We start from the raw sequence: 24,757 nt of genomic DNA, 5'->3' as shown, positions 1-24,757 counted from the left end.
GCTCCGCTCCGGCATCACACAGACCACTCTACGTCTGATCGTTGCAGTCTGTACAGATGTTAATTATTACTGCACCTGTCACTGCCACCCTGGAAACATCCCCAGTACAAAACCAGGATTCGGGGACTCAGCAGCCCCCACCCTTTACACAGGGTGATGATGCCTGAAGCATCAGCTTCTCCAGTTGCTGGCTGCTCTTCTGGCTGCATCCCATAGGGCTTTCTCTCTGAAGCACCTGTTCGCGCGCCCACGCGCTCTTCTTTCTACTTTCTTTCTACTTGGTGAACGCGTCTGTTTTGTTTTAGAAACTCCATTCTCGGTTCCTCTCCAACTGACTGTTACTGTCTCCCCAACTGCACTTGTTTCATAGTAAACACTTTCTGGGGCGCGCGCGCGGGGCGGAGGGGAGATATCATGTCATTATTTAAAGTTGGAACTGATATTCTGTGACTCAACTTGGAAAGGTGTCAGCTTAAACCGAGTGAAGGGTCTGTGTCCCCTCTCCTCTCCTTCCCTTCTTCTAACCCGAGCGTCCTTAAATACCAAGGCACAGAATAAGTTTTGAGGTTTTTTTGTTTTGTTTTATTCTTAGATGGAAAATCTTATTAAATGAGCATAGGGAGAGAAGGAAAAGGGGGAGGGGGTACCCCAGAAAGAGACAAAGACAAAGGAAGAGAGAAGAGGAGAGGTAAGGGGTGGGTAGGAAGAAGAGAAGAGCCAGAATACGTTTTTAAACGTCCCATCCACAGCCACCGGTTGCAAAGGTGAGCGACACAAAGTCAAAGATGGGCTCCTGACTTCCGGGCTGAAGCCTTGTGCTGCGGTCTCTTTACAGGAGCATTTGCCTGCTGGGCTCGGATGTTTTTGTAAGGGACAGTGACAATGGGGGAGGTGAGGAGCGAAGCACACCCCCCTCCCCCCAGTGTGTTTACCAGGGGTGAGCCGTCTGGTTTCCGACTGGGGTCAAAACACCCTGTCCTCGAATCCTTATGCTGTCTGGTTCTTTTTCATTCCCCCCCCCCCTTGACGAATTCGTAAGTAAAATATTATTTTTCCATCAGATGCAAACCAGTTAACCCTGTACCCTCCTGATGTTTGCTGGGCCCACGCGAGGGAGCGAGCAAGCGCCTTGTGGTGCCTGAGGTGCAGACTCGTCTCCCGCATGCTGCGCGCTAAAGGAGGGGGGCAAGGGCCAGTGCCTGGCTCGGGCTTCTCACTGTTGCAGCCCAGATGGGGAGGAAGAAAACTGCCAGCCAGCCCTCGGCAGCACCGCTCACCCCCGCCGGTGGACGCGGGGAAACGGCCTCGGTCGCTAGGCTCCCTGGAAAGGGCCCTCAGTTGCCGCAAGCCTTCCTTCGCTTGTCCCGGATGGCGTCCTGCGCACGTCTCACATCCGGAGCTGACCTTCGGGCTGCCAGCGCTCCGCTGTCTTCGGAAGAATCTTCGAGTACCCGCCCTTGTTCCCTTTCCCGCAGGGATAAGCTTGCAACTGTTGAAACGTTATGCCACTGGACACACTGGGCGATCGCAGAGAAGCACAGATTACCATCTAGGATTCTAAAAATAGTCCTGGGAATCTCGTCCCGTTGGATTCTCCGCATCGTCGGCTTAGCAAGTTTACATAAAGAGGGTGGGATCTGCATTTTAGGGCCCATTTATCTAAGGGTTGGGTTTACCGCAGGGCTAGGCAGAATACTTTTGCGTATAGCGGGTGATTTTTTGAGTTCTTGGCCTGGCATAGGTGCGTCTGTCTGGCTCTGTTCTCTTCCTGTTTCTATGTCTATGTGTGTTATGTTTCTCTGTCTCTGTGTGTGTGAGATGGGGGAGGGGGCGGGCAGAGCCATGGAGTGCTGGCCTCCGTGGGCACCTGGTGTTTCTATCCCTGGGGGTGGCTCAGGCCTAAGATGCTTACTGAGGACAGGCAGCTTCTGAAGAAGCATCCACTCCCCACATGCACCCCGTTTCTCTTGCCCTCACTGCTCAGGAAAATAGATGAGGTAACAGAAGCAGCAGGCTCCTTTACCTGGACCGGGAGCAGCCCAGGAGTGTTTCTGGAGACCTTCCTGCCTAGAACCCAGATGGAAAAGGGCAAGAGGGCATTTTGTTTTAGTTTGTTGTTCACTAACGAAAAAGCAACCCTGTTTCTCTCACCTGACTGTGTGCGGGGGGGGGGGGGGGGGGAGGATGCAGGGACCGCTATTTCTTTCTCGCCTAGGGAAGCCCTTAAAGTAGTATTCTTTTGTTGTTTGTTTTGGTTTTTCGAGACAGGGTTTCTCTGTGTAGCCTTGGCTTTCCTGGACTTGCTTTGCAGACCAGGCTGGCCTCGAACTCACAGCCTGCCTCTGCCTCCCCGAGTGCTGGGATTAAAGGCATGCCAGGCTAAAGTAGTATTTTTGGGCTACCTCTTTCTTCCTGGGGCAGTCGGTGGGGGGTGTTGTCCTGGCTCCTCCTGGTGGCCTTAGCAGGCTCCAGGCTGACAGACTTCCGGTCTGACTTGTTCTATTGGGAGGATTTCTACAGGCACCATCCTTAACCCCAATATTATCAGCACTATGGGATACTGGCTTTATACTGGGAGCCAGAACATCCAAGGCTGTCCAGTAGTGCTATTGTAATATTGGGATGGCTTGTCAGGACAGGACAGTCCACCACCGAGGGCTGATCTAGAGGGACAAGGGTGACACTAGCTCCTGATCATCAAATCTTCCAATCAGGATGGGGGCGCGCGCGCGCGCACACACACACACACACACACACACACACACACACACACAGCATCTTCCCCAGCCTGGAAGTTGAGTCCCCCACCTGCTGGACCAAAACCTCCTTTTGGATTTTTGCTTTCTAACGTTTTCATAGGCATCTCAGAGTGAGACAGTCATTTTTGCTGTCCCTATCAGGTGAATCAAATGACCACTATGGGATGCAAGCCCCTCTTTTTCGTGCCTTTTGCCTTTTCAGTTCCTGCTTAGCAGGAGTGAGATAGAAGCTTTGGAATCCTTCAAGGCTGTAGCAGGCAAGTGGAGAATTGGAGCAGCGATCTGGATAAATCGGGGGCAAAGCGCTAACTGCTCTAGAATCTGACGTATTTTGGCGACGCGTGCTCGTGTGGATGGGTGCACAAAGGATGCATTACTCGTGTGATTGCCTCAATTCTCCGCTTCCTTTGTGTGGGTGTGTGGATTGTCCTTCCAAGGCCCCAGCCAGCTTTGGGCTCAGGGTGTACTAGCACCAAGTCCTTTCCCTGGCGCACCCTGCTGTTTTTCAGATCCCTAGCCCCGCGGCGGTTCCACCCTGGCAGGGTCGGCGCCGCCGAACAAATCCGCTAGGCGCAGGTGGCCGATCTTCTTCACTTCGCCCAGGGCGGTGCGCAGCTCGGACTCGGGCTGGCAGTGCAGCCGGCGGGCTAGCTCCCTGGGTACCGCGGCGCGGTCGCTCAGGCGAGCTGCCAGCACGAACGGAAAGCCGAAGCGCTCGCGGTACCGGGCGTTGAGGCGCTGTAGCTGCAGCCGGTCGTCGGCGTCCAGGCTGGTGAGGCCGGCGTGGCTCTGCTCACGCTGCGACTCAGGAGTGAGCGTACCCTGCTGCAGATCACGGCCTGCCAGGTCCGGGTGACAACGCAGGATGCCCTCCTGGCCTGCAGAGAAGCACAGAGACACGGGTTAACCCCTGCAGATTTAGAAAGCCCAGCTGAGTCCCCTGGTAGTAAGTGGTGTCCCTCTCCACTAAGGGGATGGGGGCCCCTCTGTCCCCACCAAGACCGGAGGGCGGGGCACGAGTGACAGGTTTGGCCTTTCTAGACCTACGGGATCTTGGAGAGGAGAGAGGGCAGTCGGGGAGGCTGGGAATTTACGACCTGCTCCTTAGAGAGCTGGGGAGCGATAAGAGGTCCCAGTTACTCCTATCTTTTCAAAGTCCTTTGCTCTCAGGGGGGCTTTGATGTTGGAAGGGGGCCGGATGCAAGGGCCTGAAGACTTCCGCCAAAAGTCCTGGAATGGGTTTCGTTCTGTCTCAAAGGAGAAAAGGCAGGGGCGGGGAGGGTCCAGGGGATAGTATCCACGGGCTTGCCCAGATTTTGAGACTCTGATTTCAGATTTTGAATGAAAGAACCTTGCAGATTAACCGCAAAAACAAACAAACAAGCAAACAAACAAATAAGCAATTTCACCAGAGCTCGCCGGTCCTTGAAATAAAGCCACTTGCCTTTTTGTTGTTGTTCTTTTATTTTGTTCGTTTGTTTGTTTGTTTTGTGTCTTTAATTAGGACCACCCACTTTCTGGAGTTGTGTTGTTACTTCTCCGACTGACTTCAGATTCCTAAAGAGCTGGCAGGAACGAAGCGTTTGTTCTTGTAGGCCTCAAACCAGAAAGCCTAGCTGTGACACCACCACCCCCGTTCTAATTCCTACTCCCAAGGACTCTGGGGGTGTCCCTAGCAAGGCCGTGTCCTTTAAGCGTCCCAAAGAACGAAAGGGAATTCTGGGGCCTTGGTAAAAGAAGGGCAGTGAGTATGGATAATTAAAATTTCCCCACACCCTGCCACCTAATGCACACGCGCTTCGTGGTAGTGGGAAACCCAGGAAAACGGAACCACAGGGTGCAACTGCCTTCTCCCCCCACCCCCACCCCCGTCTCCACAAAGCAGGTGTTTCTCTTTGGCAGTGGGAATAGACGGGGCTTTGTTGGAAATGGGAAATAATGAAAACGTTCTTTAGCAAATTGTATCTCAAGACTCACAAAGAGGAAAAATCCCCTTTAAATGTGGGGCAGCCTCCTCTTCCTCAAACGTAGCCCCCACTCCACCCCGTCGTCGTCCCCCCCCCCCAACAGCACGGAAAGCAAAGCCTGCGCCAAAGGTAACTCATGACTAGTGTCCTGAGTGCCTTGGATAAAGAACTCCAGCTCCAGAGAATCCGACTATTTCTTCCGGCCTCCTTGGGCACCATGGCGCACAAACAACTGGCAAACGATCGCACGCACGTAAATAAGAACAAAAATTAAATACATTTTAAAAAAGAATATTCAGCGAAGGCTCAGAAAACAAACATTAGATCATTGGCCCAAGATCACACCATGCACCTATACCCTTTAAACCCACAGCCCCCTTTAATGACTTGCCCAGCCCTGCAAAGCAAAGTCGGTCACAATCTCACCGCCCCAACACCATTGTTTTTTTTTTTTACTCCCCTTTCACGGGTACCCTAATTCTAGGCCACCTCCATCAGGAGTACCTAGTTTTCTCTTCTTCCTTGTAGCCAAACTTTCCCGTGTTGTGCGAAAGTGTGGGTGTTAAATTCTCTACCCTGGGGGTCAGGGGCAGTCCAAGCTACACCGCTCAGAGCAGGTTAACCCCGCATCCACCCAATGCCAGGATAGGCTCGCAGGGTTGGATAAAGGACTGCGCGCACGCCCTAGCCATCCTCTCTTGTTCAGACTTTTAATGCAGCCTCTGGCCCCTTTGCTCAGGGGGATCCAATTGCTCCACTGTGACAGCTACCAGGTCTTTCCAAGCTGCCAAGGAAGTAGTTATAGGTAGGATGCTGGGGATGGGTGGGGTGGCGGTGACGGTGGGATGTCTTTTCTCTCTGTCCCTCACCAGCCTCCCAGCACGCATGCGCATGCGCGGAGCAAGTGGCTGCCTAGCAGCGCCGCCCCGCAAACCTCTTGCCCTTACACCTCACTTCTCACTCCTCCTCGCCTTTATCTTCCCTCTTGAAAGCATCGCCTGGGTTAATGTTTGCCCAGCAGTGAGATGTGTTTTCCACTCTTGCAGAGAGGACAAGGGGTGGGAGAGAAAAGAGGCCTAGAATAGGGCAGGGCAAAGGGCAGAAGAAAATATACTAAATTGGGGGGATGAAATTTACACACACACACACACACCACACCACGCACCACTCACGCATGCGCAGTTGTCTTTCAGCGGCACATAAGGAGAAAAAGCTGACCTCTGGAAGGGTACCCTACCCAGAAGAAATTAAAGCTGGTGTGCCCAGCAGAGGATCCCATCTTTGCTGCTCCAAATCACTGATCCCTTGGGTACTGCAGGGCACAGCACCCATTTGCCTATGGGCCCACAGCAAGGACCTGTCCTAGCTCCCACAACACTATCCCCTTCAAGGTATCCCAGCTGCAACCATTATCCCCAGTGGGAGGCTGGAGAGTGGGTAGTCTGCTGCATTCCTGCCCCTCCCCGTTGGGTGGCCAGCACCCACCTCCTAACACCTCTCGGCAATCTGGTCTTTCCAGGTATGTCACAGGGTGTTGTGACTAGGTGCAGGTAGCTCTTACTTACCGAGAACACAGGACACAGATGGCTGCGTGTGGAAGACTTTCAATCCTTCTGAATCCATAGGAGAAGGGCAGTGCAGACACCAGTGTCCCCTGAGCAAGAGGCAATGACCCAGAAGCCCATGATGGCGACTCCTGGCACAACAGATGGTCTGTGTCTTTCTAGGAAGCACCGCTTCCCTGACCAGTGTTCTTCTGTTAAATTTACTCAGTTATTCTAAAAGAAAATCTTCTTCAAAAAGTTATCTCATCTTTAATTTTTGTGTGTTTACACATGAGTCTGTGTGCATGTAAGCGTGTGTGTGTGTGTGTGTGTGTGCGTGCTTGCACACACACACACACACAGTACCTGTGGATGACCTTTGTGAGCCCTGCATGTAGGCGCTGGGCACTGACATAACTAGGGCTTCTGTAAGAGCAGCATTTAGTCTTAAGCTCTGAGCCATTTCTCTAGCCACTTTGTGCTTCTGGTGACTGGGTCTCATTTAGCCAAGGCTGGCCTTGAACTCCTGATCCTCCTCTCAAACCCTGGAATTACACATCCGCATTTCCACACTGAGTTTCTACTTGTGATTTCTTTTGTTTTGGGGTGTGTGTGTGTGTGTGTGTGTGTGTGTGTATGTGTACGCGCGCGCACACGCACACATGTGCTCAAGCAAGAGACATTTAATCCCATGGGACTGAGTTTCCTGGTGGTTTTTCCACAGGGTGGATGCTGGGACCCAAACTGAGATACCTTGCAAGAGCAGTAGGTGCCCCTCCCTAACCACTGAGCCACCTCTCCCACTCCCTAACCACTGAGCCACCTCTCCAGCTTCTGGTTTTAGTGTTTTGGGCCCACTTGTGGTTTCCCCTCCCCCTTACACTTCACTTCTATGATGTCATGGGTGCGTTTCCCCACCAGCCCCTTCTTATCCTCCAGCTATTGGCAACTCGAGGTAGACTCATTTATTCCAAGGGTATAAGTCAAGTTTCCATGACTTTTTCCTTACGTCTCTGCCCTTCTCGCTCCCATATCCCTTACTGTTGACTTCCTTCCTCACTCCTCCGTGCACTTCATCCTGCCAAGTCTCTGACTCCTCCCACAAACCAAGCTGCCCTCATGGCCTGTGCCCAACGCCCATGCCGTCATCTTTCCTCCAGCCTGTACAGAGCGTTGGCATGTGGCCCTCCCGGCCCCTCACATGCCTATTTTTGTCTGGCTCGGCCTGGCCCAGATATAGTGCTAATTGGGCGGGACTCACATCTCTCCTTTCCGTAGGTACACAGTAAGTGTTCTCACCCACGGGGGTTTTCCTTTTGTTTCTTTCCATTTTTCTTCAGAGACAGGGTCTCTTGTGGTCCAGGCTGGCCTCAAACTCTATCTATGGCTGAGGATGACCTTCTTGCCTCTGCCTCCCAAAGTGCTTGGGGTACAGGCATGGACCTCTACAGACGTGGACCATGGTGCCTGATTATGCCGAGTGCTGGGAATCAAAGCCAGGGCTTTATACATCGTAGACAAGCTTTCCACTCAGCCACCCCCCACCCCCAGCCACCCAGACTAAGTACCAAGGGGGTTGCCTTTAGCATTTGTCAGTTTTGATCTCCCTCGAGCGAACCCACCATAAGCAGAGGCCAAACAACTCTTTCTCACTTTTAACCACGGCAGTAGCGTCTTGACCCATTTCCCTGTGCCTGATGGAGCCTCCACACAACTTGTCCAAAAAGTCCACACAATGAGTGGTATTAGTACGGCAAAGATATAAGTTCAGGTACACACACACACACACACACACACACACACACACACACACACACACACACACAAACACACGAGGGTGTGCTAGATTCAGAGTGAAGAGAAAGACACAAGCAGAGACAAGGAGCCAGAAAGAAAGAGACTGAGAGGGGAAAGAGAGGAGGAGGAAGGAGGGGGGACAGGGAGAGAGGAGTTTGGGAGGTCGGCACTGGAGATAGAGCCCCGAGCCTTGGACCGCACGCCCTAGGAAGGCAGCTTAGTGGTTTGCTTCCCCAACCGACTCTTTGGCTTTGGACTCAAATCAGTACTGAATCAGTCAAGGGTCTCCAGTACATGTTTCAATATTTCTTCCTTTTCTAGAGCTATTCCCTTGCTTCCGCTTAGGTCATGGAGAACTGATTGGCAAGAGACGCGGCTTTGGCAGGGCTCAACCCCAACAATAGTCCTGTACTGCCACCTGCTGGCCAATGTGCATCATAGCGGAACCTAAATGGAAGGTCCATTTTACTTAAAAAAAAAAAAAAAAGCAATTTTCAGTTGTTTGTTTGTTTGTTTGTTTGTTATTTTGTTTTTCAAGACAGGGTCTCTCTGCATAGCCTTGGCTGTCCTGGAACTCTCTCTGTAAGCCAGGGTGGACTTAACTCACAGAGATCCACCTGCCTCTGCCTCTAGATTGCTTGCGCAACCACTGCCCAGAGGGGTATTTTCTTAACTGTTGATTGATGAAGGAGGGCCCAGGCCACTGTGGTGGTGTCATGCCTAGGCAGGTGGGCTTGGGTTGGATTAGAAAGGAAGCTGAGGGGCTGGAGAGATGGCTCAGAGGTTAAGAGCACTGGCTGCTCTTCCAAGAGGTCCTGAGTTCAATTCCCGGCAACCACATGGTGGCTCACAACCCTCTATAGTGAGATCTGGTGCCCTCTACTGGCGGGCAGACATATATGCAAGCAGGATGTTGTATACATAATGTCTTAAAAAAATAAAATTTAATTTATAAAAAGGAAAGGAAGCCAAGCAAGCCAGCCAGCAGGCAGTGTTCCTCCACGGTCTCTGCTTCAGTTCCTGCCTTGAGCTCCTTGCTCTCAACAACAAAAAAGTCGTGCTTTGGATTGAGCTGGAGTGGAGGTCAGTGGTTAAGAGCGCCTGGTCTTGCACAGGACCTGGGTTCGGTTCCCAGCACCTACATCAGATGACTCACAACTGCCCATAACTCCATTTCCAGGAGACCTGACACCCTCTTCCGGCTCCACAGGTTGCTGCGTGCTTGATGTGCACAGACATACACTTTGGCGCACACAGTCACATACATAAATTAAAACTCGTGCTGGATTTTGTGTGTGTTTTGTATTGTTGCTGGTTTTTTTTTTTAAAAGATAGGGTCTCTCTGTGTTAGCCTTGGCTGTCCTGGAACTCACTCCTGTAGACCAGGCTGGCCTCGAACTCACAGCGATCCGCCTGCCTCTGCTTCCCAAGTGCTGGGGTTAAAGGCGTGTGCCACCTCCGCCCGGCTTGGATTCGTTATCTTTAAAATGAACGTTCAAATACATTGAGGTTTCCAACAACCTAAAAGGGATTGAATGCAGCTCAGTGTTAGAGGGCTTGCCCAGCATAAGTGGGCCTCTTAGTTGATTGGTTTTCAGAACACACACACACACACACACACACACACACACACACACACACACACACACACGTCTTCTTTCCCTCTTCCGTCAGCTGTGGGCATGGCTTCCGTGGTGGCTTGGATAGGAATGTCCCCACAGGCTTATGTGTTTTGAATACTCGCTTCCCAGCTGCTGGCCCTGTTTGGGAAGGTCTAGGACAGTGGTGACAACCTTCATGATGCCTTGACCCTTAATACAGCTCCTCGTGTTGTGCTGACCCCCCAAACATAAAATTATTTTGTTGCTACTTCATAACTGTGATCTTGCTACTATTATGAATCCTCATACATTACTTAATATGCAGGGCATCTGAGATATGCCCCCAATGGGGTTGCGACCACAGACTGAGAACCACTGGTTTAGGACGCGTGGGGTTTTTGTTTGTTTGCTTGTTTGTTTTTGTTTGCCCTCTCTTTCTGCTTCTGGGGGACTACCAGCATGCCCCTTCCCTTGCTTATTTGTCCGTTAAGACAGGGTCTCACTGTGGCTTAGTTTAGCCTGGAACTCATGATTTTCTTCTCTTACCCAAGTACAGGCCCGGGATACTATGCTGGGCTTCAGTGTGACACACACACACACACACACACACACACACACACACACACTTCAATTTTATATGTTTGAGTGTTTTGTCTACATGTATGCCTGTGCATCACTTGTGCTCTTGGTATCTGCAGAGGCCAGAAGAGGACCTCAGGATACTAGATTTTTGGAGTTCAAAGCCTGTGTGAGCAGCTGTGTGGTAAGCTTAGAATAAAGGCTCTCCGGTCATCTGGAAGAGCAGCCAGTGCTCTTAGCACCTGAGCCATCTCTCTAATCCTGTTTGATTTGATTCTACTTTTTATTATTATTATTTTTTTTTTCCGAGATAGGGTTTCTCTGTATAGCCTTGGCTGTCCTGGACTCGCTTTGTAGACCAGGCTGGCCTCGAACTCACAGCGATCCACCTGCCTCTGCCTCCCGACTGCTGAGATTAAGGCATTCACCATCAATGCCTGGGCTCCTGTTTGATTTTATAACGGTACCCTGCCCTCTTCCTGGGTAAGTTCTCATAGGAGGACATCCAGCTGAGGGTGTCACAGCCATGCAGGGTCACCTTCCTGCCTGAAGTCTGCGAAGAATCTCAATGGCAGGTGACCCTTACGCCCTGTCCTCGTTCCCCAAGGGCACGCCAGGGTTATTCTCAGATCCCAAAGTGGCCTGTGAGCAGGGACCACGTACCTTTGGCCTCTGTGTCACGCAGGGTAAACCTCTACCTCCTCCCCACCCCACCCCCACGGCTCAGAGTGCGTCAGTGTTCCCTCTCTTGCCAGAAAACACAGATTCGCTTTAACCTTTCTTCTTGGGATCTGAATGAATGCACTTTCCTTGTCTGGTTCAAACTGCCCTTTCCTAGTAACCACGGCAGCGATTTGCACTTCTCTCAGGGCCTCTGAGGTATACTCACTGCCTCCTCGCCCGCTTCCAGAGTGTTGCTGAAGCCCTTCCTAACCTCCAGGCTCAAATATTAATTCGCCATGCTATTTGTTTGTTTGTTTTTTGAGACAGGGTTTCTCTGTGTAGCCCTGGCTGTCCTGGACTCACTCTGTAGACCAGGCTGGCCTCGAACTCGCAGAGATCCGCCTGCCTCTGCCTCCCGAGTCCTGGGAGTAAAGGTGTGCGGTGGTCTTGTTATCCTACCCCAAACATTCTGTTATGCCTGCCTTTCAAGAGCCTAGCACTTAAAAGGATGTTGCTGACCCTTCCAATGAGCCCAGCTAAGTAACTATAAGTATAATTAACGATGAGGCTAAAGTAATATAAAATATTTTTATATACGATATTAGAAGTCACTTCGCATGTAAGATTTCCCCAAGTCTCACCTGATCTTGGAAGAGCGTCGATAAACGCAAAGAAGTGATTTTCTAAGTCTTCCAAGCCAGAGAAGGGACGCTGGGACCAGACGGCAGCTGCAATCAGGGGACACTTTTCAATGATGTTCCCAAACACATCCACAAATTCACCGAAGTCCATGGCGTTGACTTTCTCTATGTCCATGGCTAGCACTGGACTGGAGGCACTGTGGTGCCCTGCGCTCTGCTCTCATCGACTGAGGGACACTGACTCCCCCTCGCCGCGCTGTATTTGCTGAACACACAAGCCTGCCTTTGTGCAACAGTGGCGGAGGCTGGTTTAAACGCCTCTGGGAGGAGCCTATCCAGAATGTTCCTGCAACAAGTGAACAAGCAGGTTCAAGGGTTTTCTTGGTGGTAGGGGGTGATGTGTGTGTGTGTGCTGGGGACAGAGCCAGGGCCTTACACATGCTAGACACGCGCTGTACCGTGGAGCTATGTTCTGCCCAGGCTCAAGGTTATGACCGAGAGAGCAGAGACTCCTGCATACCGAATGTTTGCACCCAAGGCATTGCCACAGTCAGAGGCAGCAGTGGCTGTATTTTACGAGGCATCTTGTTTTATGTGCAGGAGTATTTTTGCTGCCATGCATACCTGGTGCCCACAGCGGGATCCCCTGAAATTGGAGGTACAGGTGGTTGCAAATTACCCTGCGGATGCTGGGAACTGAAGCAGGCTTGTCCCTGACGAAGTTCCTCCTGACAATTCAGGCAGGTCACAGGGCCACCCGCTTGGACGTTGACCTCTCATCCGTCCTTGCTGTTGCTCCAGAGGACCGGTACAATGTTTTGATCTATCTTTGTATAGCAAATGCTTAATACAACATATATTTAGTTAGTGTGAATCAGACAGAGTAAGGTGCTGCAGGTGGAGGCATGTGTGCACACACGAGTGTGCAAGAAGAGGGGGAAAATCTGCCTCTGGGTTCCTGCCTTGAGTTCCTGTCTCAGATTCTTTCAACGACAGCCTGTAGACTATAAGCTGGCACGAGCTGTTCCCTAGACTGCTTTGGTAAGTGCTTTATCATAGCAACAGTGAGGCAAACAGGTGACAGCGTTGCAGAAAAGCGCAGCTGAGCCTGTTACTAGGGGAGCCGTTCACGGCAAGGATTGATCAACCGCACCCTGGATACATTATCTCCGAAGAGCTTTTCCTTTCCCTCACTATTCGCCCTTTCAGGTACCACAGGCCGTGGTTTGGCACCGTTTAGGAACGGTGGTGCTCGGGCGCCGCCTGCTGGTAAATCGCTATAAAGCAAGCCCCGTTCCTCGCGTTCCCTGGGGATTGGGGTAGGGATTGCTTTGTAAATGCACCAGTGGGGGCTGGGCACACCAGGGTCACTCATTCCCTGCGTTGTCCGGTTGTAAAGGAAATCAAGGGCTAGCGAGGACGAATCAATATTCTTTAGGGGAATATTGATAGGGCCCCTATAGGTCATCCAATCCCAAGCAGCCAGCCCTAAAGACATGTACAGAAGGGCACTAAATGGGCCCAGTAGAGAAAGGGCGAGTGTGTGTGTGTGTGTGTGTGTGTGTGTGTGTGTGTGTGTGTGTGTGTGTGTGCCTAACTATTTATAGAAGATGCCAGTGTGTGGGACATGGAGGAGTCAGAGGATTAGAAAGATGGGTAGATTTGAAATTTTAAAAAAATTTAAGGGACATTATGGCATGCAGTACTGTAGTTTGTGCCCAGCAGGCTGCCTCTTGTGATATATTCAATAAACCTTTCTTTAAAAAAGAAAAAAAGGGGGCCTGGAGAGATGCTCAGTGGTTAAGAGCACTGGCTGCTCTTCCAGAGGACATGGCAGCTCATAACTGTCTATAACTCCAGAATCCAACACCTTCACACAAACATACGTGCAAAAAAAAATTATTGCACATAAACTTTTAAAAAATAAGTTATTATAAAAAAAGAAAGGAAGGGAGAGAGAGAGGTCGCATCACGGGCACAGCTTGACGCCAACTAAAGTGAAATTAGGAAGACAGGTGGACCCTCTACTCCACACAGCACAGAGGCATATTGAAATGTCGTGAGCGTGAGAATTAACAATCATGGTGACCAAGGACATTAGAAAATGAGGACTGTCAGCTGGGGTCACAGCTGGTTGCGAGGGCCCAGCCGTGGTGGGTGCTAGGAACCTAACTCGGATCCTCTGCCAGAGCGGTATGGATTACTGCCTGGCTCTCCGGCCCTGATGTTGTGCTGTTTAAAAGAAGCATTTGGTCGTGCACACCACTTTTATGATGCTCACGACGGAATATTCATCTTCACGGCAATGAGGTCCTTCGGTGATTTTGACACCACACATTGGAAGTGACTCCGGGAGCAAGGAGTGTGTTCGGCTCCGCCCGCATTGGCTCCAGCCACAGAGACGTCACAGGCAGAGTATGTGGAGGTCCTGGGCCAAATCACATTGAAAGGAAGACGAAGACTGAGACACGCTCTGCCTTGTTCCCATCAACACGCGTCTCCTGACGAGGAGGGCAAGAGGCTTTACCAAATGCCTGCAGCTCTGTTCTCTCCTTCAATCCCATTAAGACGAGGAGAAATAAGACAGCAAGAAAGATCACTGGTAGGAGCCGGGCGCGGTGGTACACACCTTTAATCCCAGCACTTGGGAGGCAGAGGCAGGTGGGCCTCTGTGAGTTCAAGACCAGCCTGGTCTACAGAGTGATTTCCAAGACAGCCAAGGCTATACAGAGAAACCCTGTCTCAAAGAAAACCAAATCTGGGCTGGAGAGATGGCTCAGAGGTGAGGAGCACTGGCTGCTCTCCCAAAGGTCGTGAGTTCAATTCCTGGCAACCACATGGTGGCTCACAAACCGTCTATAATGAGATCTGGTGCCGTCTTCCGGTGTGCAGGTGTACATGCAAGCAGAACACATATATAATAAATAGATCTTTAAGGAAAAAAAACGAAAAGAAAAGAAAACCAAACCTATTAAAAAAAAGTCCTGTCTCAACTGGTTGGGGTGGAGCACACCTCTAATCCCAGCACTCCGGAAACAGAAGCAGGTGAATCTCTGTGAGTTCAAGGACAGCCTGGTCTACAGAGCAAGTCCAGGACAGCCAAGGCTACACAGAGAAACCCTATGTCGGGGGGAAAAAAAGCCAGGCATGGTGGCCCATACCTTTAATCCTAGCACCTGGGAGGCAGAGGGTAGATCTCTGTTAGTTCGAGGACAGCCTGGTCTACAAAAGCAAGTCCAGGACAGCCAGGACTGTTACTCAGAGAAACCCTGTCTCAAAAAAACCTAAAAACAAAAACAAAACAAAAAAACCACCAAACAAGCAAACAAAAACAAAAAGAACAACTATTTTAAAAAACCCTTGTCTTAGAATAAATTCTTTTTAAAAATGAGTGTGCATGTGTGAGAGAAAAGTGAGGGTGGGGGGTGGGAGGTTATTTCTACAAAGAGGTTCTCAGCAATAATAGTAACAGTAAACAAGAGGCTGAGGCAATCCAAGGTCTGTTGATAGATCAATGGCCAAATAAAACTTGCTACGTGCACGCAGTAGATTATATAACCTTAAAAAGGAAGGGAATTCTGACACATGCTATAATCGGATGGGCCCTGAGGACATCGTGCTAAGTGAAAAAAGCCAGACACAGAACAGCAAACTGTCTCGGGTCCCAGGGGTGGCCAGATTCACCGCATCAGATAGTACTGTGGAGGCTTTGAGGGGTCGAAGGTTTGAGGAACTCAAAGTGTCTAATAACTTAAAAGGGAAGAAAATCACTTGGAAGACCATAGACTGGGACTTACAATGATGCAGGTATGCTTTCTGCTAATGAGCTGAGGGTCTGTTTGTTTGTTTTGTTTTCTTCGAGACAGGGTTTCTATGTGTAGCCTCGGCTGTCCTGGACTCGCATTGTAGACCAGGCTGCCCTCGAACTCACAGTGATCCACCTGTCTCTGCCTCCCAAGTGCTGGGGTTACAGGCATGCACCACCACACCTCAGAGCCTGCACCTTTAAGTCTCTGTTTTTCCCAGAGCTTGCTTTTCACCAGAAACTAGCTGACCCTGTTGTGGGTCAGCAGTTAGACTAAAGACAGAGATGGAGCAACCCTGTTATGGTTTAGCAGTTAGACTAGACAAAGAGGGAGCCAGATACCCTGTGTGGCAGGACATTATGACCCTGCCTGGAATTCCCTGTGTTTTGAGAAAAACCTGCAGCTGGGTTGCTATAGCAATATGCTTCCCTGCCTTCTGACTTATAAAAGCTGCTGCCTGACTAATAAAGTTTGAGAGTTTGATCAATCAGACTTGCTCTCCTTTGTGTCTTGCATTCCAACAGGTGAACTTCCTCCTGAGTTTTAGTCGAATCCCGCAGGCCGGGACAAGCCACCCTGTGGGTGCTGGGAACTGAACACAGGCCCTCTGCTGGAACCTTTTCTTTTTCTTTTTTTCTTTTTTTTTTCCTCTTTCGAGACAGGGTTTCTCTGTGTAGCCCTGGCTGTCCTGGACTCCCTTTGTAGAGCAGGCTGGCCTCAAACTCACAGCAATCCACCTGCCTCTGCCTCCCGAGTTCTGGGATGAAAGGATACGTGCCACCACCTGGCCTGCTGGAACTTTCAACCACCAGGGTGACTCTCCAGCCCCGAGTTCTGCTTTAAATAGGTTAAATGGTAGATATTGGGTTCTGTGCTCGCTGCCCCCGCACCGGGCCAAAGCTCACTAAGCACAATCATTGAATAATGCTAGAGTCCAGGTGTAATCTCAGGATGATAAAGGAGTTCGCAAATCCTACTGCTTCAAATCCTCAGAGAAAAAACCAGCAGTCGTGAGCGCTCCCGTCAGAAGTGGACCGCAAGATTGCCTGCTGGCAGCGACCGACTTCTAGATCATAACAAGGGTCTCATAAATATACAGATTTGGGGAAATCTCCACATATTATCAAGGACAAAACCGACATTTGATGACATGGCTCGTATGGTTGATTCCATTTAGGTAAAAGCAAAGACGTGTGTGGCTGTTTGAATGAGAAATGCCGCCCATGGGTCCCCAGTGGGTGGCGCTCTGTGGTTGGCTGTTTCGGGGCTTGTCTGTCTCTGGGGTGGGCTTTTTTGTCTTTTGTTGTTTGAGACAAGGTCTCACTGTGTATTCTGGGCTGTCCTGGAACTCACTATGTAAATGAGTCTGGACTCAAATTCGTAAGTATCTGCCTGCCTCTGCTTCCCGAGTGCTGGGGTTAAAGGCGTTGCGCCCCCCCAAAACTGGCTGGGGTGGGACTCCGGAGAGTTCGTAGCCTCACCCCACTCGGATTTCACTCTCTGTGTTGGTGGCTGAGTGTGTGAGCTCTCAGCTTCCTGCCCAGTTGTCAAGCCTCTTGCTTGTTGCTAGCCTTAACGCCATGATGGACTCGTGTGTGTGCGTGTGTGTGTGTGTGTGTGTGTGTGTGTGTGTGTGTGTGTGTGTTTTGAAGACAGAGCTTCTCTGAGGTAGCCCTGGCTGTCCTGGAACTCACAGAGATGTTGCTGTTCATTTAAAGGCATGGTCTAATGTTGTTAGGCTCATAATTATTATGGCGGTATCCTGCTATCACAATCGCTAAAGACAGACACCTGGTAGATTTTAGAATAACCTTAGCTATCTTTACCTCCCTACGCCCCCCAACCAATGGCATCTATTCTGATACTTTCTGTCTGGATGACCTCCCATCCACAATTCCACGAATACTTGCTTATTATGGGCTGCTTTCCTCCATCCAAGCTGATCGGCCCGTGTGTTCCTCTCCACGGGAACCCACTGTGGAGATGCTTCGTTCTTCCCTTCTTCCAACACCTGAGCCTTCCCTTCCCAAAGCCACGCCCTTCTTCCTCTGGCCCTGCCCAGGTATTGGCTTTTTATTGGTCAGACAGGAATAATTTCTTAGGCAAGGTTTACATAACAAGAGCAGGTGTAGGTGAGAATGTGCTCATCTAGGCAGCAACTGGATCCTGGAAGCCAGTAATTAGCATCAGAATACAGATCATCAGACCAACCCCCAACAAAGAGATCCACCTGCCTCTGCCTCCCGAGCGCTGGGATTAAAGGCATGCGCCACTACTGCCCTCTTTGAGGGGGACTCTGATCCCAAATAAATTCTTTCTTCCATAAGTAGCTTGTTTGTTTGTTTGTTTGTTTGTTTGTTTTTCGAGACAGGGTCTCTCTGTGGAGCCCTGGCTGCCATGGACTCACTTTGTAGACCAGGCTGGCCTCGAACTCACAGCGATCCACCTGCCTCTGCCTCCCTGTGTGTTGGGATTACAGGCGTGCGCCACCTTTGCATGGATAAAGGAGTCTAAGCAAAAACAACACTAGTTGGATGTTTATTATCAAGCATGGCTTCTGCTTTTACATCACTAGGCTAAAAAGTAACCAAATGTCTGTCTATACCTGTTACTTCCTGACTATACGCAAATTGGGGTTGAGTGTGTGAGTTCGCCTAAATCACACCTGCCTTCAAGCCGGTCCAACCCCAGCTTGAGTGGGAGGGCACATAGGCACAGAAGCTAACTACAGCGTGCCATAGGAAGGCCGTGTGTGCAGATAACCCGATGGTATGGACGTGGATGCAGATATCCCTGTGGACACGGGGACGGAGGCTGAGGCAGGAGCAGCGGCTGGAAGCCCAGACACATCAGGACCACACAGGTGGCCCTAGCTGGAAAGACAGCTGGAGCTGGTGAGGCAAAGCCAGAGGGGTAAAAGCTGGGAGAAGTAGCGCTTGCAAGGCACCCTAAGCACTCGGGAAGACAGATCTTACAGCAGCTAAGAGACAGACACATTGGGCGGCATTCTCAACTTGTGGGGTTGCAACCCCCCGGAAGGATCTCCTATCAGAAATCCTGACTACCAGAGATTTACATTATGATCATCACAGTAGCAAAAATCAGTTATGAAGTAGCAATGAAATAATTTTATGCTTGGGGGGAATCACCACAATGTGAGGCACTGGATTAAGCGCTAGGAGGGTTGGGAACCACGGCAGTAGACGGAAAAGAGGCTGAAGAAGCAGGCGAAGAAGCTAGGCCTGACAGCACGGCCTGGAATCCCAGCACTCGGGAGGTAGAGGCAGGAGGACCAGAAATTCAAAGTCATCCCTGGGTCTGAGGCCAGCCTGGGACACATGAGATCCAGTCTTAGGACTAAAGAAAGGAATAAAAGACAGGAATACACGGTACCCGGTATCCAAGAGGACAAAGGCAGCCAAGTTTATAAGTTTATGGGTTGGAGGTTGCGCAGTTTCAGAAGATCAATAGCAAACGAGTTAGGAATGAAAGTAAGGAGGAACTGAACACACACGGCACTGGCTGCCCTCAGCCGGCGAGGCTCAGGTACTTTTTTTGTTTGTTTGTTTGTTTTGTTTTTTTGGGGACAGGGTTTTTCTGTGTATCCCTGGCTGTCCTGGTTGCTTTGTAGACCAGGCCGGCCTCGAACTCACAGTGATCCGCCTGCCTCTGCCTCCCGAGTGCTGGGATTAAAGGCATGCGCCACCACGGACTCAGGTACTTCTAATAGTCTGAAGAAAGCGTCGACCTTCTGCCAGGGTGATGAAGCAAGGACTCCAGGCAGGGGCTGGAGGCTCACAAGGCTGAGGCCATCCTGAGCTATATAACCAGATCCTGTCTCAAAGCCAAACCGCAAGGAAGCCTCCTCAAAAATGTACCTGCTCCCGAGAGAAGAAACACACACTCACAGATGAGCCAATGAGCTCATAGTCCGAGCAAAGGACCGACAACCAACATTTCTACAGTAGAAAGTTTATTTCCATCCATAAAATATATCACTAAACAGATGAAAAAGTTACATATTTATTTTAAAACATAGATCTTTAAAAAATCATATTTAGCTTCTCATTAGCAAAAAAATTTTTTTATTTTGTTTTGTTTTATGTATTTACAAGAATATACTATATTTCAGATACACAGTTCCCCCCCCACCCCCACAAGCCAGCCTGGGAAGGCCTCCCAATGTAGGCAGGCTTGCTGAATAAATCTCATTATTGGCTCTTCCTGCAGGTGCGAGAGGCGGTTTGATTTTTACGTAAGTCACTTTGGAGTAATGGCAGACAGCATCTACAGGAAAGTCCAGCAGCGAAGCAGCAGCCGGCAGGGCTCTTCCTCTGAGGCGAGGCTAATCTGGGCTCTGCGATCTACAGCCTGTCTAGGGTTAACTAACTTCTTTCTCTGTGACTCTTCACCTGTGGTGGCGACGGTGGCTCTGAGCCTGCCTCTCTGCCGACAGGCCGCCTGTTCTGGTAGATGGACGGGTGTTCTGGAACGTTGCCTCCCATGTTCTGATATGTCTGGGAAGATGGAAGAAGCAGCAGGATGACCATCTGAGCAAGACTCACCTGCGCACCTTGAAAGCTAAGCACTTAAAAAGTCTTGCTTTCATACAGACCGTCTGGCGGCTGGAGAGATGGTTTGGTGGTCAAGAGCACTTGCCGCTCGCGCAGAGGACCTGAGTTTGGGTCCGAGGACCCACATGGGGTGGCTGACAACTGCTTATAATGCCAGCTCCAGGGGAGGCAACACCCTCCTCTGTTTTCCAAGGGTCCCCACATAACACCAATACATAAATAAAAGTAAATCTTAACTTTTAAAAAAAGTAAAGTGCAAAATAAAAGTAAATCTTAACAAAAATAAAGCTATGAATTTGGGTAATTTCCATTTGCTTTATTTGTTTATTTTTTTTCCAAGACAGGGTTTCTCTGTGTAGCCCTGGCTGTCCTGGACTCGCTTTATAGCCCAGGCTGGCCTCGAACTCACAGAGATCCGCCTGCCTCTGCCTCCCTATGTGCTGGGACTACAGGCATGTGGTGCCGCACCCAATTTTATTTACTTATGCACACTGCATGTGCCTTCTTTTTTTTCTTTTTAAGATTTATTTATTATACAGTATTCTGCCTGCTTGTATGCCTGCAGGCCAGAAGAGAGCACCAGATCTCATTATAGATAGTTGTGAGCCACCATGTGGTTGCTGGGATTTGAACTCAGGACCTTTGGAAGAATAGCCAGTGCTCTTAACCTCTGAGCCATCTCTCCAGCCCTGGATGTGCCTTCTTGTTAGCATATACACCACATGAGTACAATCCCTGCAGAGGCCAGAAGAGGGCGCTGGACTCCATGGAAGTGGTGGTTTGGGTGACTAGGGGCCACCGTGGGAGTGAACCCAGTCCTCTGCACAAGCAGCCTCTCTGGTCCCTTCCACTCATCCTGGTTTTTTTCTTAAATTACAGCTACTCATTTTGGTGAAAAGCAGGAAAAGGCAGATGAATTGCCCTTTTAAGAACAATAACCCTGACCCCACAGGGTGTTCACGTCAAAGTGTAAAGCAGCAAATGTGACATGAGATGTCAGGCATGGAGTCAGGATCTGGCCCTCCTCCCTCTCGGCTCGGCTTGTCTAGTCTGGAGCCGCTCTCTCTGCTCTGATGGGGGTGCTAAGCAGCTGATGAGCTAAGCCTCAAGTTCTGATGCTCGAGCAGCACCTAGCTTGGCAACCTATTTTACAGACGGGAACACCGAGTCCAAAGAAGAGACTCGCCATCACTCGCATCGGTGAGGAACAGGAAGCCGAGCTGGGGTGGGTCCTACGGCTGCAGGCCAGAGCCCTTCCCAGCTCCCACAGCACCCCGACGCAGCTGAGGGGAGGCCATGATTGCGCTTGGCCTTGGCGTTGAGTTAGGAAAGCCAGTGGCTTTTGGAGGGGTTAACGTTTAGCTAGCTAGTCCTTTGCTCTGAACCTTTGAGAGCTTTTAATTTTCTTTTTATTCACAATTTTTATTTTATTTTATTTATTTATTATTTTTTATGTTTTGGTTTTTTGAGACAGGGTTTCTCTGTGTAGCCTTGGCTGTCCTGGACCGGCTTTGTAGACTAGGCTGGCCTCAAACTCACAGCGATCCACCTGCCTCTGCCTCCCGAGTGCTGGGATTATAGGCGTGCGCTACCACACCTGGCTTTATTCACAATTTTTAAAACAATGTATTTTGGTCACATTCTCTGCTCCTCAACTCCTCCCAGACGCATCCTCCGTTCCTTCACCCATCCAGTTTTGCGTCCTCTCTCTCTCCTCTTTTTTTTTTTTTTTTTAAAACCCCATCAGATATAGTTTGTGATGATCAGATCCTCTTTGGTTTGTGGCCGATCCACCAAGGACTACACCCTTAAAGAAAACGGACTTTCTCCCCTTAGGAGCTTTTAACTTGCTAATCAGTTGGAAGCCCCCAAAGCCTCCATTAGTAAGTAGGTCTCGCTGCACACAGCCATGACAGGGTGATCTGGACACGCTGCGGCGAGGAAGGCGGTCTCCCCCAAGGGAATGTCAGGGCGCCTGGCGCGGCTCCTTCTCGGAGGAGGGTATCGCCAAGCCATATCTATACGTACCGCTTCTTCTGCTTCTGTCAGCTGACATCCTAAAAATGAAGTGAGATTGGGGAAGGACGGCCGCTTCCTTGAGTCCGAGGCCCAGCAGGATTGCATTATGAAGTATCTGTGAGAGCAAGACAACAAAGGCGGGGCTGAGGAGGCGGGGCTGAGGAGGCGGGAATGGACTCGATTGGGCAGCATCCGCTCGCTCGCTGCGCGGGGCAGCTCCTGCGCGGTGCACTGGCTCTGTGGAAAGCTCGGACTAGAGTTTGTGCTACGTCAGAGATTAGGGGAGGTGTGAGGTGGAGTCAAATCCTCAGATGCCACAAGCAGGGGAATTAAATCCTGGAGTACTGCCCCCAGCGAAAGACTAAGTTTGTCTCCGCTTGCTTGCCTACCTGCTGTATCTATCTTCCATCATTTATCAGCTATGTACCTATCATCCATCTATCTATCTATCTATCTATCTATCTATCTATCATCTATCGATCTAGAACAGGCTAGCCTACTGCCTCAGCCTCACCTCTGCAGTGCTAGATTGTAGGCAAGAGTCCTTTGCCCTTCCCACCTCCTTCCCCCCTGCCCCTCTCTCAAAATTGTTTATTTATTGGTTATCTGGTTGACTGGTTTTTTTCAAAGACAGGGTCTCACTACACAGCTTTGACTCTCCTCAAACTCACTCTGTACACCGAGCTGGCCTCAAATCACAGACTTCTGCCAGCTTCTCTGCCTTTCAGGGGCACCTGCCACTGTTCTAAGAGTCATTTGCTTTTAAAAAGCAATCAAAGGTTGGAGAGATGGCTCAGCGGTTAGAGCACCGGCCGCTCTTCCAGATGGCCAGCACTCACATGGTGGCTCATAGCCACCTATAACTGTCGTCCCATGCCACCCAGTGCCCTCTTCTGGTGTGTAGATGTACATGCAGACAAAACATCTAAATGCATAAATAAATAAATCTTTTTAAAAAAAGATTTATTTATTTATTATTATGTATACAGTGCTCTGCTTGCATGTACTCCTGCAAGCCAGAAGAGGGCACCATATCACATTACAGATAGTTGTGAGCCACCATGTGGTTCCTGGGGATTGAACTCAGGACCTTTGGAAGAGCAGGTGGTGCTCTTAACCACTGAGCCATCTCTCCAGCCCCCAAATAAATAAATCTTTTTTAAAAAAAGGAGCTAAGCAACGTAGTAGAAAAGTGGGTTTTAGCCTCGTGTGGTGGCACGTGTCTTAATTCCCGTACTTAGGAGGTAGAGGTAGGTGGATCTAAGTTTGAGGCTAGCCTGATTTACAGAGTAATTTCCAGGACAACCAGGTCTATACAGAGGAAACCTTGCCTCAAAACTGTAACAGCAACAAACAAACAAACAAACAAGCAAAAAACCCCAGGAAACTTATTTCTTTGTTTGTTTTGCCATGCATTTGGAAATTTTACAACACATGGTAAATGTTTGATATGAAAGCCCAGGCTCACAGCACTTACATTTCCTCTGTGGCATAGAACGGCTGCTCCATTTTAAATCCGCTCTGAATCAGTTTGTAGAAGTTAGCATCGACAGGAATGCCAGGGTAAGGGTTCACACCTGAGAAAAACAGGAGCTCAGTGTTGCCGCACGAACATCTGGTTTCCCTTTTCGTTGGTTTGCTTGTTTATATGTTCTGTTTGTAAACAAGCCGGGCCCGCCCTGTGCTGTTCTGTGGGTCGAGAAGTCCCAAGGCCTCCTCATCGATTACAGATGGTGGGAAAGGCAGGCCGCTGGACGGCAGCGAGTAACAGTGGAAACGGAAGCAAGCCACGGGAGCCACTGAGTGGCGGTTCACTTTCTGACAGGGAGGAAAGGAGCGAGGGAGGGCTGCGGAAGGAGTGGGAGAGGCAAAGCCAGAGCCTGCAGTGAGCCACTCGTACCTAGGGAAAATATCTCCCAGAGAAGGATTCCGAAGGACCAGACGTCGCTTTTAATTGTGTAGGTCCCTTCAAACAAGCTCTCGGGAGCCATCCACTTTACAGGCAGCCGCGCCTGCCGGACACAGAAGAGGCCGTTCAAGTTCCCGTGTGCAGGCTTGGGGATTTCAGCTTTTTGTTTTTAATTGCATGTGTATGGGGGTTTTGTCTGCATGTGCCTAGGTGTGCCCTGTGCTTGTCTGCATGTGCCTAGGTGCCATGTGCTTGTCTGCATGTGCCTAGGTGTGTCCTGTGCTTGTCTGCATGTGCCTAGGTGTGTCCTGTGCTTGTCTGCATGTGCCTAGGTGTGCCCTGTGCTTGTCTGCATGTGCCTAGGTGTGCCATGTGCTTGTCTGCATGTGCCTAGGTGTGCCCTGTGCTTGTCTGTATGTGCCTAGGTGTGCCATGTGCTTGTCTGCGTGTGCCCTGTGCTTGTCTGCATGTGCCTAGGTGTGCCCTGTGCTTGTCTGCATGTGCCTAGGTGTGCCCTGTGCTTGTCTGCACGTGCCTAGGTGTGCCCTGTGCTTGTCTGTATGTGCCTAGATGTGCCCTGTGCTTGTCTGCATGTGCCTAGGTGTGCCCTGTGCTTGTCTGCATGTGCCTAGGTGTGCCCTGTGCTTGTCTGCATGTGCCTAGGTGTGCCCTGTGCTTGTCTGCATGTGCCCTGTGCTTGTCTGCATGTGCCTAGGTGTGCCCTGTGCTTGTCTGCATGTGCCTAGGTGTGCCCTGTGCTTGTCTGTATGTGCCTAGATGTGCCCTGTGCTTGTCTGCATGTGCCTAGGTGTGCCCTGTGCTTGTCTGTATGTGCCTAGGTGTGCCCTGTGCTTGTCTGCATGTGCCTAGGTGTGCCCTGTGCTTGTCTGCGTGTGCC

At 50.3% G+C, this 24,757-nt stretch overlaps 2 protein-coding genes across 3 annotated transcripts in view; both read right to left on the bottom strand.

Moving 5' to 3' along the window:
* Window positions 1-596: 596 nt before the first annotated feature.
* On the bottom strand, window positions 597-13,973 carry URAD (ureidoimidazoline (2-oxo-4-hydroxy-4-carboxy-5-) decarboxylase). Its single transcript, XM_084761829.1, has 4 exons — window positions 13,815-13,973; window positions 12,231-12,394; window positions 11,552-11,897; window positions 597-3,637 (listed from the first exon to the last, which is right to left on the bottom strand). Exons 3-4 carry the CDS (start codon window positions 11,724-11,726, stop codon window positions 3,273-3,275), a joined length of 540 nt encoding a protein of 179 aa, XP_084617955.1. The 5' UTR covers window positions 11,727-11,897; window positions 12,231-12,394; window positions 13,815-13,973; the 3' UTR covers window positions 597-3,272.
* Window positions 13,974-19,327: 5,354 nt separating this feature from the next.
* FLT3 (fms related receptor tyrosine kinase 3) overlaps window positions 19,328-24,757 on the bottom strand; it is a 71,976-nt gene continuing 66,546 nt past the window's right edge. The window contains exons 21-24 of one of the 2 annotated variants that reach the window (XM_084761734.1): window positions 23,851-23,962; window positions 23,428-23,527; window positions 21,960-22,065; window positions 19,328-19,874 (exon numbers count right to left, since the gene is read on the bottom strand). In XM_084761734.1, the coding sequence (XP_084617860.1) occupies window positions 19,743-19,874; window positions 21,960-22,065; window positions 23,428-23,527; window positions 23,851-23,962 (450 nt within the window). In that variant the 3' untranslated portion in view covers window positions 19,328-19,742. Of the gene's footprint in view, window positions 19,875-21,959; window positions 22,066-23,427; window positions 23,528-23,850; window positions 23,963-24,757 lie in introns of those variants that run through there. The other variant, XR_014775422.1, reaches the window with a different exon arrangement.

Source organism: Acomys minous, assembly GCF_964271855.1.
Source record: "Acomys minous genome assembly, chromosome: 16".
NCBI classification, from domain to species: Eukaryota; Metazoa; Chordata; class Mammalia; order Rodentia; family Muridae; genus Acomys; species Acomys minous.
This window is presented reverse-complemented; position numbering and strand designations above follow the sequence as displayed.